Below are 16709 nucleotides of genomic sequence, written 5' to 3' on the forward strand. Positions count from 1 at the left end.
GAAGGAACAGGTGCGTCTCTCGGGTCTTCAAGCTTTTTTTTTTTTTTTTTAAATGTCATATTCCTGACCTACAGAGATTGTTCGTCTGCAGGAAATTCTCTAGTTTTCTCACAATTTTTATGACCACACTGAACACAATTTCAAGATATGACAAGTTTTTGGCTAATAGCTCTTTGGGAATCACCTTGTCGGTGCAAACATAATCTGTGCTATCTTTGACATTTTTCATAGATTCCATTAAAGAAATATGAAATCATTTTATGTGTTTTTGTGACAGGATAGCAATAACATAATGCCTTTAAATGGTTTTTTGTTTTTGTTAAGCCAGCCATTGTTTTTAGACATAGCACTGGTTCACCCTTTGAGTTAGGGGCCTTTTTATGCTTTACTGATTCATAGGTCAGTGTTAAGTGGCTTAACAAGCATTCCTCTGAAAGTGGTCAAGTACAAGGACTGAACTGTAAGTGAGAGAAAAAGCAGCCACGATCCAAAGATAAAACTTTCAAAGACTTTCAGAAATCCTGGAGAACTATTGCTCAAGACCACTTTTAAAAATTACTAGCATGTCTGACTCCGTGTGTAACGGACATTACATGTTGTTATAATTACACAAAATGTGTTCTAGACCACAAATTTTATTTTCCAGTTTATACCTGACTTTTAGGACCTTCAAGCCTGTAGTTATGTTCTTTATCAGTTGGAGCCCCTCCTCATTGTCCTTCTTCTTCTTTGGTGCAACCCTATAAATACAGTGTACCCCTTTGGCCTCTCCCCTTTTCTACAATTACCCTGTGGGAGAGGTTGGTGTCATTTCTTTCCAGACCCTGTACAACACACATATAATGTATATTTAGCCACCCTGATGTTTCTGATTGTGTGTCTTTAGTTCAATTATTGTCATCATTGTGCCTGTTTTTGTTAGATGCTATAAATGTGTAGTATGTGTGTGCCACAAATGTGTTTTAGGCGCCGTTAATGCTAGCATGAATATATAATTCTGGCTAGCTTGGAAGTTGTGATGGGTTGAGCTAACCCTCTCCCCCACTGTTTGTGTTTGGTTGTAGGAGCTGGAGCGAGCAAGTTATTTACTTGGAGGTCTTTCTTTCTTTTACCTTTCTTTGTCAGACACAACGCAAAAACACACCGGTCACACGTGGAAGCAAAGTAAAAAACTGAAAAAAATAATACAATATAAAACATAAATGATGTTTGAAAGTAACTCAAACTGAGTGTTTTGAAATAAATATTCTACTGAACAATTGCTCTATGGATGTTGAAATAAGATCAAATTAAATATAAATGCATATCTCCATCTATTCTAGAATTATTGTCATCACTTACCTGTTTAAAAAAACCGAACTTATCCTTATTGTCTTTGCTGAGATACCAGGTGACTATGTGTACGATGGACAGCACAGCTCCACTAAGCACAGCAGCTCTCATTCTGACTGGCAACAAGGTATAGATAATGTAGATGAAGAACATTGTCCACCAGATGCCCTCTGATGCACTGTGGGGGGACACGCTGACGATCCCATATACTTGCACTACAATCAGTACCCCGATCACAAGGTAGCTCACAATCCACATGTAATCTTGGTGGAAGCCGTTTCGATTGCACACCACCATCATCGCCAGGAAAACAACCATGGCCACAGACAGTACTGAGATGTAGTCAGGTCTGAGGCTTGACTCCGGTTGGAAACAGTGGAAGGTAAGCATAACAACGCACACCACCACCAGAACTCCCATTAGCATGGTCAGAGAGCTCTGGTTGAGCCTGAAGAAGTACCGCTGATAAAGACGTTCCAGCTTGGTGGACTGAAATTTCTTGGATTGAAAAACCCGCACGACCTGCATACAACAGTCTGCGGCAGTCATTGTCTTGCAGCTACCCTCAGAGAACTGTCCTAATTCCTCCTCTTTCCTACCCTTCAGCTCACCGTCTTCGAAGCCCAGATTCACAGCCTTTAGACCCAGATCTCCACCACCAACCATCCGTTTCGCATAGTGGTCTTCCTGCCAGCCACAGCGCAGGCCAAAATTGTTCCCACTGGTGCCTGCCCCACAGTGGTAATTTTGAGGGGCAGCATTAGGGGTTTCCAAGTCCTCCGGGTCCCTCAGGCAGCTCATGTAACGTGGGTTGCATAGTGACGAGCTGTCCTTCCTTTTTTTGCCATTGCGCTCTCCCCATGCTGTCTTTCGCTGGTCCACTCTGCCTGGAAAGAGGTCTCTGGCCCATGACATCCTACAAAACACAACATACAATTGGTAATGTTTCACATAAAACAGTACTGATCTTGAAGCTTTTAATCTCTTTTAATATAGAGATTTGAGAATCGTCTCACCTGTGTTGGCTTAATTGTGTTTAGCAACACTGCGCTCTTTGGCCAGGCCACTAGTTTACCCCAGCGAGCACACACCATGAGCTCAAATTGGCCAAAAGCATCAGAGGGGCGTCTGCATTTGAGTTGCTTTCTTTTGTAGAAACAGTCAGTGTGTCAACTCTATACACCACCGAGTGCCTTTAAAAACCACCTGTTCTCCTGTAAAAGCAAATGAAAAACCAAACACAAAAAACATGTGATATTGTTAAGCAAACAAAGCATGAGGGAATATCACCTGATTGCATTAACATTAATAGTATGCATTTTTCATATTACACATATGTTTGGTGTTATAGGGCCTATTTATGCCACTGAATGTGCACGTCTTTGTATGGTTTGCCCATTCCACTTCTTTTCTTTCCATGCCTCAGCCAGCCTGGGACCACACTTTCAAATGTTTTTGTTCTGCCTGCAAAATGCTGAACTGTAAAAGCAGAACCTCCTCTAATTCCTGCCTCGTGCAGCAGGTGCCGTTCATAAGTTTTATCCTGAAACCATGACAAAGAATGCAGTCCCGTTCCAACCAGCTCTACACTGATTGCCGGCTTCCACAACTGGTATCAAACACCACTTCTTGGTGGCTAGCACTCTGCCATGCTTTGCCACCGAAATCTGCCCCTAACATCTTGAGTGGGCAGGCATGGGTGTGCTCTATTTGACAACAAAGGCCTACTGAGTGGGCACCATCAGAGATCAAGAGCTCTCCAGTCCAGATTAAATTGTCCATGCTTCCCCCATTAGCTTTGATGACTCACTATAGCTGGATTGTAGCAGTACATGTCAAGGACAGCGCTAACCTCTAAACTCTAAGCAAATCTCCCAGGCTGACAGAGCTAAGACTAATGGTGGGAAGAGCAAGCATGAAGTGCACACATGTTTATAATCAACAGCAGCCTCTAACATGAAAGCTGCCAAGCTGAAAACTAAAAGGATAACTATTTAACTATATGTTAAATATAACCCACACTGGTGCAAGCTGGGAAACCATCTCTTCAGTAACTATTATTTAATTAAATTCCTTCCTACTTAATAATAGATTAATAGCTGATCACAACATTTACAAACTGGTAAAGTAATTAGCATGCTGTTTCACGTTGGGTGCATTTTTTTAAATTTTTTTTTTTGGCGTATGACCCACTCTGGCACACTGCAAGCATGTGTCCCTTCACCTTCATTTTTCCTGCAGAAACAACCTTAGTCCTCGACTCATCCTTATACATTTACGACAGGTCAGACTGCGACATGCGGCTCTTATGTAATGCAATCTATGCAGGCATACATCTGCCATAAACCACGAAACGAATCTGTACATTGCACATGTGTACATTGGAATCAGCCGTCCTGCGTGCGTTTAAAAATTAGGACGATGCGTACGAGCAAATATCTGTATTATTGTGCACATTGACACGGAGCAGCAACAGTCCTGCGGTCACCGGCGCTAACATGATTCTGATGTCCGAAAACATGTTTGGCAATTACACGTGTAGGCCCAGGCTGTGTCTGAATAAGGGGCAGTCGGCCGAAGCGCATTACATAACAGGACGCTCTAAGTAGCCACTGAGGCACTGCTCCCAGTGTTCAAATGTAGCCGCTTTAACCACAAATCTCATGGAGACGGCGTTGGACCCGGATAGTCTGGAGTCAGCCGGGAGTGTGTGGGTTGCAGAAGAAAGTGCAGGTTGCCACACATCAGCGCCTCTACTAACTTGTCGTGAGTAAAACATTCCGTTGGGCAACTTCTGCCTTGGCAGCTGATCCTCTGATATCGGATGAATGTGCTATCCAGCTCACAGGACTACTGTACAGTGATAAGGGCTGTAAAAGGGCTACACACCGGGCCTGTTCCCCCAACATAAACGCGTACGTCATTATGTTTGGACTCCAAACAGGTCACTGGGCAAGAGGACGCTGGTGAAACGCTCTGGGCAGAATCGCCAAGTGTCACTCGGCTGATTCGCCTCTTCGCGTTAAATGTCACATTACATAAATAAAGTGATGTCTGCGCCTGTGTACAGTAGTGTACAGTCCCGCTGAATAGTTCAGGCGGCTCAACGCCGCCGCAGTCATCACAGCAAAACACACTCCAGTGCAAGTCAACTGCTCCCAGTCTTTTCCACGGCTCTATCCTTTGACTGCTTTTCAGTGTCGCCGAGCTGTAGCAAATTCACATTGTTGCCCAATACAAAGCTTAAGACATGCAGTGTACTTACCAGTGGACATCCAGTAGGAGTAACCGTAACACTGCAGTGGAGCTTAGCCCTGTCTTCGGTCTTTACGCAGCCGCCGTGACACACTTCGGATGCGGGTCTGTCCTTGTGGAAAGCAAGGGAAAACTGCGAAATTGGCAGGACAGCCTTCTCTCTTCCCAGCCAAAGCTACGACCCTACATTCACAGCGCTCCTCTCTCCCTCTCTCTATCTCTCTCCCTCACACACACACAGTCACACACACACTGACAGTTCCAGTCCAACATTCCCATCCCATTCATGATCGCAGGAGTCCCCCTAGAGGTGACGTGCGTGCGTCTCCACCCGCTCGAGTGTGATCCGCTCTCCTGCCCGTCATTATGTCCATTTGTTCCTTCCTCCTCGTTTACTTCACCCTTGTTGTAACACAGCGTGCAGATTAATAGCAAGCTAGGAGAGAACAAAGAAGCTGTTGTTAAGCATTGCATGCAAATATTGTCAAAACACCACCTAGTGGCGATGATTTATCCACTAAAAACTTCCAAAAGTCTCCCGAAGCGATCATGTTGACCTCTAAACTGTTTTTTATTCAGTTCTTACAATCATCACAGTTGGTCTTATATAAAGTACATCAAAACCATTTATTAAGAAACAACTGACTCGGGCTTAATGGCTGCACAGACCACCAAAAATCACTCAGTGCAAACTGTGTGAACTAGGAGCTCAACAAGTGCTCAATTTGCTGACAGGGACAATGAATATTAAATATTGGGCTTCAGTAAGCACGCAGTATGACTACATTAATGCACACAGTTGTAAGTTAGTTTACTCTGCTTTTACATGGAAGGACTGCTGCATAAATCTATGTTACAGCACCATATTTTACTAATGTGAGCCTAAATATTACTAAAATGACTTTATATTAGCCAGGGCAACACAAGTGTGGGTGCAGAAGAAACAGAATAGAAAATGGAAAATTGCTTCTTATTTTGTTTGTTTTGGTCTTTGCTTAACTTTAAAATACTCCCGAGGCGTCCAACTGGATTTATGTCTCTAATTTAGGAGACTGGTGACAGTCTTCACTTCTCCTTTAAATGCAATTTCATGATTGCTTTGTGTGGGAAATTTATGTTTTTCAAGTGTCTTGAGACTAGAAATCATCTTTGATCTTTTATGCATTGTTGCACTTCAAAATGCATTAAACCTGCGTTCACAGAAAAATGTACAAATGTCATCTGTCCAGCATGGTTAACGCTTGTATAGATCTACCTCCAGCTGTTGTAATCCTAGCCAGGTCCACTCCAACCATGCTGGATGCCATCTGAGTCCAATAAATATATTTTGATTTCATCTGTCCAAAACTGTGCTGCCAGTTTTCATTAGCTTCTTTTAATGCTCAAAGTTCGAGTTTGAAGTTTTGTGCTGTTTTCAGACCAGATGTGTCTTTTTTTCTCCTTTTTCTTGGACACTGTGTATAGTAGGGGTTGTCCTAATGCAAAATTCTTCACAATATCTGAGCAGTCACTGAAACAGCAGTTTACCACACAGCTGTTCAAAAAACTGTAATTTATAGCTAAACTTCTATTTTTAAAAAAAGTTGTTTTAGATCAACGTTTGTCTTTTCTAGACAAGAACAAAATTTATGAGACCTTCCCGTCAGGTTTCAGGGACTTTCACAATGCTCAGTCTTCTCTTTTAAAAGTAATAAATGATACTCTACTGAATGTCTGGTGATTTCTGTACTGGTGATTGTTCCATCTTAGCTCCGCTGGGCCCGAGTGCTACCTTTTACTCAGTCAATCATGATTTACTCATTTAGCATTTGGAACATTGTGTAGGAGTCAAGGGTTTGGCTCGAAACAGGTTTCAGTCTTATATTAAATAAGGGGCTTTTTCAGTCTACATTGGAAAATACTCTTCTATGACATCTGGAGTTCCCAGAGACTCTATTTTGTGGCCTGTTCTGTTTTCTTTGTACATGCTGCCTCTGAATATGACATGTCTTTTTCATTCCAACTCAGATGATTTACAAACATATACCAGGGAATCTTGGAAATCACTCCTCTATACAAGGGCACAATCCCTGTATCCTGGCTTCAAATAATTCAATGTTTCATATTTTCCCACAGCTAAACAAGGCAAGAATGAGGTTATATTGTGTGGCCTTCCATCTTTAGTTTAGCATATATATGGAGTTATTCAGTCAGTCTTAGTTATTTACAGTTAGACCAAAACCCTTTAGCTAGATTTCTGGCTGGGGCAAAAAAAGAAAAGAAAAGATCACATTGTTCCAGTGCTGACAGCCTTGCAGTGGCTCCCTGTGCATTACAGAATTCAGTATAAAGTGTCACTGTTTGTGTTTAGCCTTAAATGGTCTAGCATCAAATCATGTGGCAGATATACAGCATTCATATGCCTCCTCAAGATCATTAAGGTCAGCATCCAGTCACTACTAACTATCTGAGGGAAGCTTTCTAACTTGATGTTATTGCATCAACACCTCACACATGCATCAAGTCTTACTGTTTTTATACCTTAGCTGATAACACCTTTATTTTATGCAAGTGTACTGCCTCTGCTATGGTTGGGCAGTCAGCTAAACTCCTTCCCCACATCAAGACTCTGACGACACGATTCCCGGTTCACAGGTTTATTGACACAGGGAAAGGTGAAACTGTAACAAACAGTACAAGGCATAATCACTGTACTTATTCACCATGTACATATATAACGATGAAAATATATTAACCCAGTTTTTTAATATGTCAACATGCAATGTTCATATGAATTACTTCCCTTTTTAAGTCAAATACAAACATCAAATTATGATTTTAACAAGTCTTACTATAATGAATGCCTCCAATTCGTTTGTCATTCCCCTTTAACTAGCTCCATAAGCGATTGCTAGCTTAAACTGCATAAGATTGGTTTTATCATTAAACTTACAGAAAAATGAACTTACTTGAAAGAAAGTGGTCTATACATGCACATAAAATATAAAACAAGTCTATACATACCCACAATGCTACCAAAGGCATAGGATGCATGTGGATGCCACTGGATTTATCTGGCTAAGGCCACCATGCTGCACATGCCTTCTCCTTAATTCACAGACTTACTTCCTGTTTACCGACGACATCATGTCCTATTACAGACTACAGGTTTTAAGGTGGCACCAGAGAGTTACAATTGCATATTTAAACATTTACCAAATCCAAGAAAACAGTCTACCTTAAAAACTTTTGATATCAGAACACTCCCCGCCTGGCGTGATTAACGCCACCACACTTTGTCAATGACAGTTCAACACCTAGACATCTGAAGCCAGAAGAAGTACTATTTCTGTAATGGGTCTCACAAACAATGTTTCTCCTCCTGGCTTGATGACCTTGACCTCGACCTGGCGAACTTTACCATCTTTGCTTTGGAAGGTCTGTGTTACCAGACCAAGTGGCCACTTATTTCTTTGTACTTGACTGTCCTTGAGGAGAACAACATCCCCTGGCTTAATGTTTGGGTTAGATGACTGCCACTTCCTACGTGATTGCAATGTTGGAAGGAACTGCTTGCGCCACCTGTCCCAGAAGGTGTTGGACAGGTGCTGGACTTGTCTCCACTGATGCTTGTAGAGGTCAGCGGCTCCAAACTCTCCTGGAGGAGCAGGAACACAGTTTACCTTCTGTGTTAGAAGAGCAGCTGGCGTAAGAATGAATGAGTTGTCGGGGTCAGTTGTTACAGGAACAAGAGGCCGGGCATTAATGATGCCTCCTACTTCTGCCATGAAAGTTACCAACACTTCATGGGTCAGCTTCCCCTTGAGCTGGAGGAACATGGAGTCAAGAATCCTTCTAGCCAGACCAATCATCCTTTCCCACGTTCCACCAAAGTGGGAGGCATGTGGAGGGTTGAATGTCCAAGAGCAACCTTGGGCTGACAGATAAGACTTGACGCCATTGTGGTCGATGTTAGAGGGTATCTTCAAGGACTGACAAGCACCCGCAAAGTTAGTGCCTCTGTCTGATCGAATACTTTTGACCGGCCCTCTAACTGCTAGAAACCGCCTTAATGCATTGATAAAGCTGGATGTGTCGAGGGATTCTATGACTTCAATATGTACGGCTCTTACGCTCATACATGTAAAAATCACGGCCCACCTTTTGCTGTGTGAGAGGCCTCCTCTAGTCCGGCATGCAGAAACACTCCAAGGACCAAACACATCAAGGCCAACATTTGTGAAGGGAGGGTCTGTTGAGAGACGATCTGCCGGAAGGCTGGCCATTTTTTGGCAGCTTACTGGAGCTCTAAGTCTTCTGCATGTCACACATCGGTAGATGATGCTGCTCACTTTTCTCTTTCCACCAACTATCCAAAATCCAGCTGCACGGACGGCCCCTTCCGTAAAGAGACGCCCTTGATGGTGAACTTGTTCGTGGTACTGTCTAATGAGCAGGGTTGCAATATGATGATTGCCTGGAATAATCACAGGAGTCTTCTCACTCTGAGCAAGACTTGAATAGTGAAGACGACCTCCGACTCTTAGTAGGCCATGTGCATCAATAAAGGGATCGAGACTTTTCAGAGGACTACTTCTGGGAACCTCTTTGTGTATTACGATACATTTGATCTCCTCGCCATAAACCTCTTCTTGGACTGTTCGAATGATGATGTCTGAGGCTTGGGTGGATTCCTCAACACTAAATCCTGTCTTACAAAGATGCCAGCCCTTACAAGGTTTGTTTGTTGTGATCATGTTGTAACAACTGGCAATATGTTTCAGATGGGCGATTGCACGAGTCAGTGACTGCCACGAAGAAAACTTGGTGAATCGTTGGGACCCAAGTTGCTTGGATGCTGTAGCAGTGCTTAATGTGGACACAAGCGGTCGGATGTCTGGATCTGAACCTGGGTCCACAAGATCAAAGGTGATGTCAGGGATGTCTTGCTCTGGTTTGGACAGAAACCTGGGTCCACTAAGCCAGTTGGTGTCTTTTAAAGTGCCTGCAGCAACAGAACGTGTTGCATGGTCTGCAGGGTTCTGGTTTGTGGCCACGTAGCGCCACTGGCGTGGACTGGAGGATCTTCGAATGCGCAGGACCCGATTACTTACGTACACATAAAAACGCCTGGTCTCATTACAAATGTAGCCCAGAACCACCTTACTATCTGTGTAATAAGTCACAGCATTAAGCTGAAGATCAAGTTCTGCTGAGATCAGGTCTGACAACTCAACAGCCAGTACTGCTGCACAGAGCTCTAATCTCGGGATTGTGTGCTCTGGACGAGGAGCCAGCTTGGCCTTTCCCATGACAAACCCCACATGCTGGTTTCCAGCAGTGTCTGTGACTCTAAGATATGCTACTGCAGCAATAGCTTTTGTTGAAGCGTCAGAGAAAACACACAATTCTCTGTTGACAGCTGTCGATGGTGAAGTTTCAGTGTAGGGTCTGGGTATCGTCAGACTTGACAACTCTGTCAGTGAAGCTCTCCACGAGGCCCAAGCTTCCTCCTTGTCTCGAGGTAATGGCACATCCCAGTCACCATTCTCAGCAGTGAGCTCTCGCAGAATGGCCTTGCCTTGTATGACAACTGGTGCTACAAACCCAAGAGGGTCGTAGAGACTGTTAATGATAGATAAGACTCCCCGGCGAGTATAAGGTTTTGTCTCCTGGGAGACACTGAAGACAAAGCAATCTGTTTGAAGGTTCCAGTTGAGCCCGAGACTGCGCTGCATCGGTACTGTGTCTGCATCAAGGTCAAGATCTTTAAGGTCACTTGCATAGTCTCTTGAAGGAAAGGCTCTCATGATCTCCTTCTTGTTTGCTGCGATCTTATGCAGCCTCAGGTTAGACCTGGAGAGGACATCCTGTGTCTTCTTTAACAAGTTGATAGCTGCTTCGACTGTAGGCAGAGACTTCAGTCCATCATCTACATAAAAGTCTCGCATCACAAAATGCTTTACATCAGGGTCAGCATGGAACTCACTGACCTGAACGGATTGATGGAGGCCGTAAATAGCCACTGCAGGCGAGGGGCTATTCCCGAACACGTGGACTGTCATGCGGTAGTCCACGATATCTTTGGAGAGGTCATTATCACGGAACCATAGAAACCTCAAGAAGTTTCTGTCCTCTTCTCTGACCACGAAAGAGTAGAACATTTGTTCTACGTCTGCTGAGAATGCAACAGCTTCCTTTCTAAAGCGAATCAATACACCCAGCAGTGTGTTGTTCAGATCAGGCCCCGTCAACAGCACATCGTTGAGTGACACACCATTGAATCGAGCACTGGAGTCAAAAACTATTCTGATCTTCTTTGGTTTCTTGGGATGGTACACACCGAATGTTGGTAAATACCATCGCTCTTCCTCCTCACCCAACGGAGGAGCCAACTCTGCATGACCATTTTTGAACATCTGTTCCATGAAGCTAAGGAAGTGTTCCCTCATTTCAGGCTTCCTCTCAAAGTTGTGAATGAGAGACTTGAGACGCTTCAGTGCCTGAGGCCTGTTGTTAGGAAGCTGCTGACGTGGACTCTTGAAGGGTAAAGGGGCTACCCAGCTGTTATTTGTGTCTTTCTGTAGTCCAGCCTTCATTATTTTCATGAATGAAGCGTCCTGAATTGAAGGAGCAACTTGGTTATCCTGTTTGGTCCTCTTGAACACATTGCATCCAAGATGGTCAACATCGCAGATGGACTCTTGTTCAGGACACGTTGGAAGATGGTCTGCAACCTGGATGGCGCTGTACCTTTCTTTAACACAAAACACATTAGGGCATGGGTTAAAGATAGATGGCCTTCGCAGCTCTGTGGTATTTGTATAGAAGGAGCTGATTGCTGATGGCCTATGGACACTGCCGAGACACACGTTGCCCACAACAACCCACCCCAGATCTAACTTCTGAGCATAGGGCTGGTTGTGTGAACCATTCACCTGTTTGCGGACTTTATGTACTCTGATAACGTCCCTCCCTAGGAGAAGCATGATCTGGGCATTTGGGTCCAGATCTGGGATGAGGTGTGCCAGTGACTTTAAATGTGCATGATGAATAGCGACATCAGGGGTTGGAATCTCATCCCTGTTGTTGGGAATTTCATTGCATTCTGTGAGACTGGGTAATGGAATGCGGACAGTCCCATCAAGAGATTCCACCTCATAGCCACTTGCCCTCCTACCTGATTATTCTTTTACTCCTGCACATGTTCTCAGTATGTATGGCGCACATGGGCTTTTGTCACCAAACACTTCAAAAAACTGTGAGCGAACTAACGACCTGTTACTTTGCTCATCCAAAATTGCATACAGCTTCACTGCTTTTTCTCTGTTCCCAGCTGGATATACCTTCACGAGGCATATTTTGGAACAGGATCGGTCCATCAGATCTCCCCCGCAAACCTCTGTGCATTTGGCTGTGATGTCCGATTGAGGCAAAGTTTCAACTTCCTCCCCGCCATGGTCTGGAGCAGGGTCCTTCACTTCTATCCAAGGTGCAGGCCCTGGATGTAGAGCTGTGTTGTGCCTTTCACTTTTGCACTCAGAACACTGCACTTTGACCTTGCAATCCCTAGCAAGGTGCGATGATGCTGAACAGCATTTGAAACACAAATTGTGCTCCCTCAAGAACATCTTGCGCTCATCAATCGATTTTTCTCTGAATGCACGACATTTGCGTAATGGGTGTGGTTTCCCATGAATGGGGCATACTTTATCACAATCATCAAGCTTTGATGAGAACTTACTAGAATCAGAACTAGCTCTGGAGGATACGTCCGTTTTACAGACTGAGATTCCTCTATGCTTGTTTGGCTGCCACGCTAACTTTTCAGTCCTGGAGCTGATGTCTGTCTGAGTGATGAAGTTGAAGCTTGGATCGTTGGCAATGCTAGCCTCCTGGCTAACAAACTCTACAAAAAAGGTAAAGGGCGGATACGGCACATGCTCTCGCCGCTTGTACGATGCGCCAGCTGAAGCCCACTTTTCTTGCAGACGAAAGGGGAGCTTCTGCACAATTGGATTGACACCTCTTGCTGTGTCGAGGAATGAAAGTCCAGGTAGGTCTCCTTCATCCTTAGCCGAAAGAAGTTCCATCAGAAGATCACTCAACTTTGTTAACTTAGCATAGTCTCGATTTCCTACCTTTGGAAATGTGTCAATGCGCTTGAAGAGAGAATCCTCTATTGCCTCTGTTAGGTTCTATCAAGTCTTTCCCATATCATATCCAGCCCAGCTCCTGGATGATTAACATGAATTGCTCTGATCTGCTCTGCGTGTTCTTTTGACTCCTTGCCAAGCCACTTTAAAAGAAGATCCATCTCTTCACTCGCAGTCAAATCTAAGCCACTGGTTGCAGATAGAAATGAGCGTTTCCAGGCTCTGTAGTTCTGTGGCTTGTCATTAAATTGAAGTAAGCCTGTAGACACAAGTTCACGGCGTGCAAGATATCTCACAAAATCATTTGGGTTGGGGCTGCCATAGTTGGCGTTAGGAGATATGGGATAGGCTGAGGGAAATGCACCACTATAGTCATTTTGAGATCTGAGATTCTGGGTTGGAGTAGCAGATCTGTGTTCAAATCTTACTTGTCGTGGCTCGTGAACATCTTCTTCCTTACAGATCTGAACTCCATGTGAGCTGGGGAACGGCTGTGATTTTGTTGGCGTAACACTTTCATGCTGCTGATGCCCTGTCTCTGATACTTTGCCTTGGTCCGCAACATACTGTTGTGTTCGTTGAATAGTTTCTAGAGGGTCAGAATCTAGTACAAGGTCACAACTACGTCTTTCACTATTGATATCAGCTGCAGCTTCTAGCACTTCTGCCTCCACAATGGCTGCAGCAGTTTCTTTCTTGTATTCTAGCATTTGCATTGAGGCTTCCAATTTAGCCTTTTCTAGTTTTAGGTTTATTTCCTCCTCAGCATAAGAAAGACGAGCCTTTGCTGCTTCTGCACGTGCTCGTGCCTTGGCTGCAGCAGACCCAGTTGATGATGCATAGGAGTGCACAGAAGGAGCGTGCGAATGCGTTTTTGACATGGTTGTTTCTTCTGACTTGGACTGAACAATTTCTCAGCGAATCTCTGCTTAGATGTGCTAATTGTCCATTAGTTGATTGTGATGATGGTCTCCCTACCATCTGTCGGCGTTTCCACGTTATCTTGCCCGCTAGGAAGTGTGGTTTCACTGTACTGCCTCTGCTATGGTTGGGCAGTCAGCTAAACTCCTTCCCCACATCAAGACTCTGACGACACGATTCCCGGTTCACAGGTTTATTGACACAGGGAAAGGTGAAACTGTAACAAACAGTACAAGGCATAATCACTGTACTTATTCACCATGTACATATATAACGATGAAAATATATTAATCCAGTTTTTTAATATGTCAACATGCAATGTTCATATGAATTACTTCCCTTTTTAAGTCAAATACAAACATCAAATTATGATTTTAACAAGTCTTACTATAATGAATGCCTCCAATTCGTTTGTCATTCCCCTTTAACTAGCTCCATAAGCGATTGCTAGCTTAAACTGCATAAGATTGGTTTTATCATTAAACTTACAGAAAAATGAACTTACTTGAAAGAAAGTGGTCTATACATGCACATAAAATATAAAACAAGTCTATACATACCCACAATGCTACCAAAGGCATAGGATGTATGTGGATGCCACTGGATTTATCTGGCTAAGGCCACCATGCTGCACATGCCTTCTCCTTAATTCACAGACTTACTTCCTGTTTACCGACGACATCATGTCCTATTACAGACTACAGGTTTTAAGGTGGCACCAGAGAGTTACAATTGCATATTTAAACATTTACCAAATCCAAGAAAACAGTCTACCTTAAAAACTTTTGATATCAGAACAGCAAGTGTGGACGCGTGTAGAGGAAGTCTGGGAACATTTTTGTTTTTCTTGCTCTTTTTAATTAATTAATTAATTAATTAATTAATTAAATGTATTTATTTCTATTTATTAATTACCTACTAGGTAGAATTTGTGCCAGGTCCGAATCCCATAACACTTGTTTGGAAGGTTATACAAATATTAGACATTATTAGTCGGTAGTATACCTCATCATGCAGCTGCTCACTGAAGCCATTATTAACCTCCTAAGACCCAAACTCTTCCACGACATGCATTTTTAATTTCTCTTTGATATTTCGGCATATTGGGGCCCGATGAATGTAAAAACAAAGAATTACCAGATTTTTTTTAACCTTATTTTTGTTTTTAAAAAAAATAAGAGACACATATGAGGATATTCGTTTAAAATTTTGATAGAACAGTATCAGTATAATGTCCTCGTAAGTGGATATCAGACCCATGTAGAGCAAAATTGAGTATTTTAGTCTAAATAACCCAAAATGCGATGTCCACATATGTGGACGCCAGGTCCTAGGAGGTTAAGGAAGGGAAACCGGAATAAAAGGCTTAAATGTGCAGATGACACAAGAACTGAACTGGAAATCAGTGGCTACAGGTCTTGTGAAGTGATGAATGTTTTACTGAAATTGCCAGTAATAAATGTGCCATGCATAGCCATCTCAAGTGTTTACAGAGAGTTTTTTTTAAAAATCCAGTTAGTGCCGGTTCTCTGGGTGAAAATGCCTTGTTGATGCTAGAGGTCAGGGGAAAATGACCAGACTGCTTCAAGCTGACAGGAAGGCAAAAATAACTTTAAAAAAAAACACACAGTTAAGTAACCACCAACATATGAAGAGCATCTCTGAATGGACAACAGGTCAAACCTTGAAGCAGATGGGCTACAGCAGCAGGGGACCCCACCAGAGGCCTCACCTGTCAACTAAGAACAGGAAACTGAGGCAACATTTTACACCAAAATTGAACAGTTACTGAAAAAAATGTTGCCTGGTCTGATAAATCTCATGTCAAATGCAACATGAAAACAAGGATCCTTCCCTGTATAAGTTGTTTAAGCTGCTGGTGGGAGTGTAAGGATGTGAGGGACATTGTCTTGGCATCTAATCACTGCATAACAAGCATACTTGTCGTATTTCAAAGATAGTCTTCAATGTGTCCATTTTTTCTATGGAAGCTGAACTATTTACAGCAGATAAACACTATCTGAAAACCATGAAAATATGAATCTGCCTCTTCAGCTAGGAAATGCTCTTGAGCTATAGTTTTTTTTTAATGTTAGAGGGTCCTTCAAAAACGTTACCTGATCATTTGAGCTTCCATAGGGGGAATCTGGAATTGAACCAGAGACCGCTTGATCTGCAGTCAAATGCTCTACCACTGAGCTATACCCCCTCAGAGAAACTGCATCTGTTCACTGAAATCTAACCAGTGGATGGGATGCTGTTATGAAGCAATTTTTAAGGAAGGGAAATAGGAGAATTTTTTTGATTGAAAAGGCCAGCAATAGATATGGAGGAGGTCAAAATGCATAAAACACAGTGGAGCTTGTGTCATTCTTTGAAAGCCATGACTGCAATTCAGGCAGTACTGTTCAGGATCTTCTCAAAATTGAAAAAATTATAAACACAGAAAAGCACCATCAGATTTTGATCCACCACGCAATACTATCCAAACTGTCTGATTGGGAACAGCTTCATTTTTCAGCATGTTAATGATCCCCAACGCACTGCCAGTGCAGTAAAGGCATACCTGGATAGAAAAACACACAGTGAATCAATACACACATGTATGTTTAAACTGTCTTAATAAATCACTGGACCTATTTCCTATTTTCCTACCAAAATATTAAGATTTTTTAATAGTCTTGACATAAGTGACCAAATATGAGATTTGGATTTCATTACAGTTTGCCCAGCAGAGGGTGCCAACGGTCACGGACTGTCTCACACACCCCTTATCTTTTTAAAATAAAAACAATCTGAAATTAAACGAACAAAATGAATCTTTCAGTCCACTTCAGGGGCCTCTCTGTGTATGTGTGTGCGTGACTTTCTCCCGTGTCTTTGACATTGGCTGTGTGCTGTATACAGTTTAAGCTACCTGGTTGATTGGCTCGGTGTAAATGGAAGGCGTCTGCAGGATGTGAAGTGGTGGGGGCTGGTGGGCAAAGTGCTGGATCAGTGAAAACCGAGAAGACCTTCATCCAACCCCCCCTGCCTGGACATCTTCAGATAGTGAATGCAAAACGT

The 16709-nt window shown here is 43.1% G+C and overlaps 2 protein-coding genes and 1 non-coding gene across 3 annotated transcripts in view; all 3 read right to left on the reverse strand.

The window, feature by feature from the left end:
* LOC146550083 (adenylate cyclase type 6-like) overlaps window positions 1–4915 on the reverse strand; it is a 33063-nt gene extending 28148 nt beyond the window's left edge. Inside the window, exons 1-3 of the mRNA XM_085259680.1 lie at window positions 4598–4915; window positions 2349–2546; window positions 1342–2248 (exon numbers count right to left, since the gene is read on the reverse strand). Of these exons, the coding sequence (XP_085115806.1) occupies window positions 1342–2247 (906 nt within the window). The 5' untranslated portion in view covers window position 2248; window positions 2349–2546; window positions 4598–4915. The remainder of the gene's footprint in view (window positions 1–1341; window positions 2249–2348; window positions 2547–4597) is intronic.
* A 2265-nt stretch (window positions 4916–7180) lies between these two features.
* LOC146550086 (uncharacterized) lies at window positions 7181–13287 on the reverse strand. Its single transcript, XM_085259727.1, has 3 exons — window positions 13151–13287; window positions 7591–11682; window positions 7181–7247 (listed from the first exon to the last, which is right to left on the reverse strand). The coding sequence occupies exons 1-2, from the start codon at window positions 13285–13287 to the stop codon at window positions 7884–7886; spliced, it is 3936 nt and encodes a 1311-aa protein (XP_085115853.1). The 3' UTR covers window positions 7181–7247; window positions 7591–7883.
* Window positions 13288–15780: 2493 nt separating this feature from the next.
* Window positions 15781–15852, reverse strand: trnac-gca (transfer RNA cysteine (anticodon GCA)). The gene has a single exon. It is a non-coding gene; the product is annotated as a tRNA-Cys (tRNA).
* Window positions 15853–16709: the final 857 nt, after the last annotated feature.

This window comes from Mchenga conophoros, linkage group LG20 (assembly GCF_057382185.1).
Source record: "Mchenga conophoros isolate Kocher_MC1m ecotype Shallow Benthic linkage group LG20, M_conophoros_male_GT1.1, whole genome shotgun sequence".
Taxonomy (NCBI): domain Eukaryota; kingdom Metazoa; phylum Chordata; class Actinopteri; order Cichliformes; family Cichlidae; genus Mchenga; species Mchenga conophoros.

Excerpts from the sequence above, each read along its gene's own strand:
- LOC146550086 (XM_085259727.1), bottom strand. The coding sequence starts at position 13,287 with ATGTTGCGGACCAAGGCAAAGTATCAGAGACAGGGCATCAGCAGCATG. Across the intron at positions 11,683-13,150 it reads ATGTTCACGAGCCACGACAA|TCTCACAGAATGCAATGAAA; the intron begins GTAAGATTTGAA and ends TCCATTACCCAG.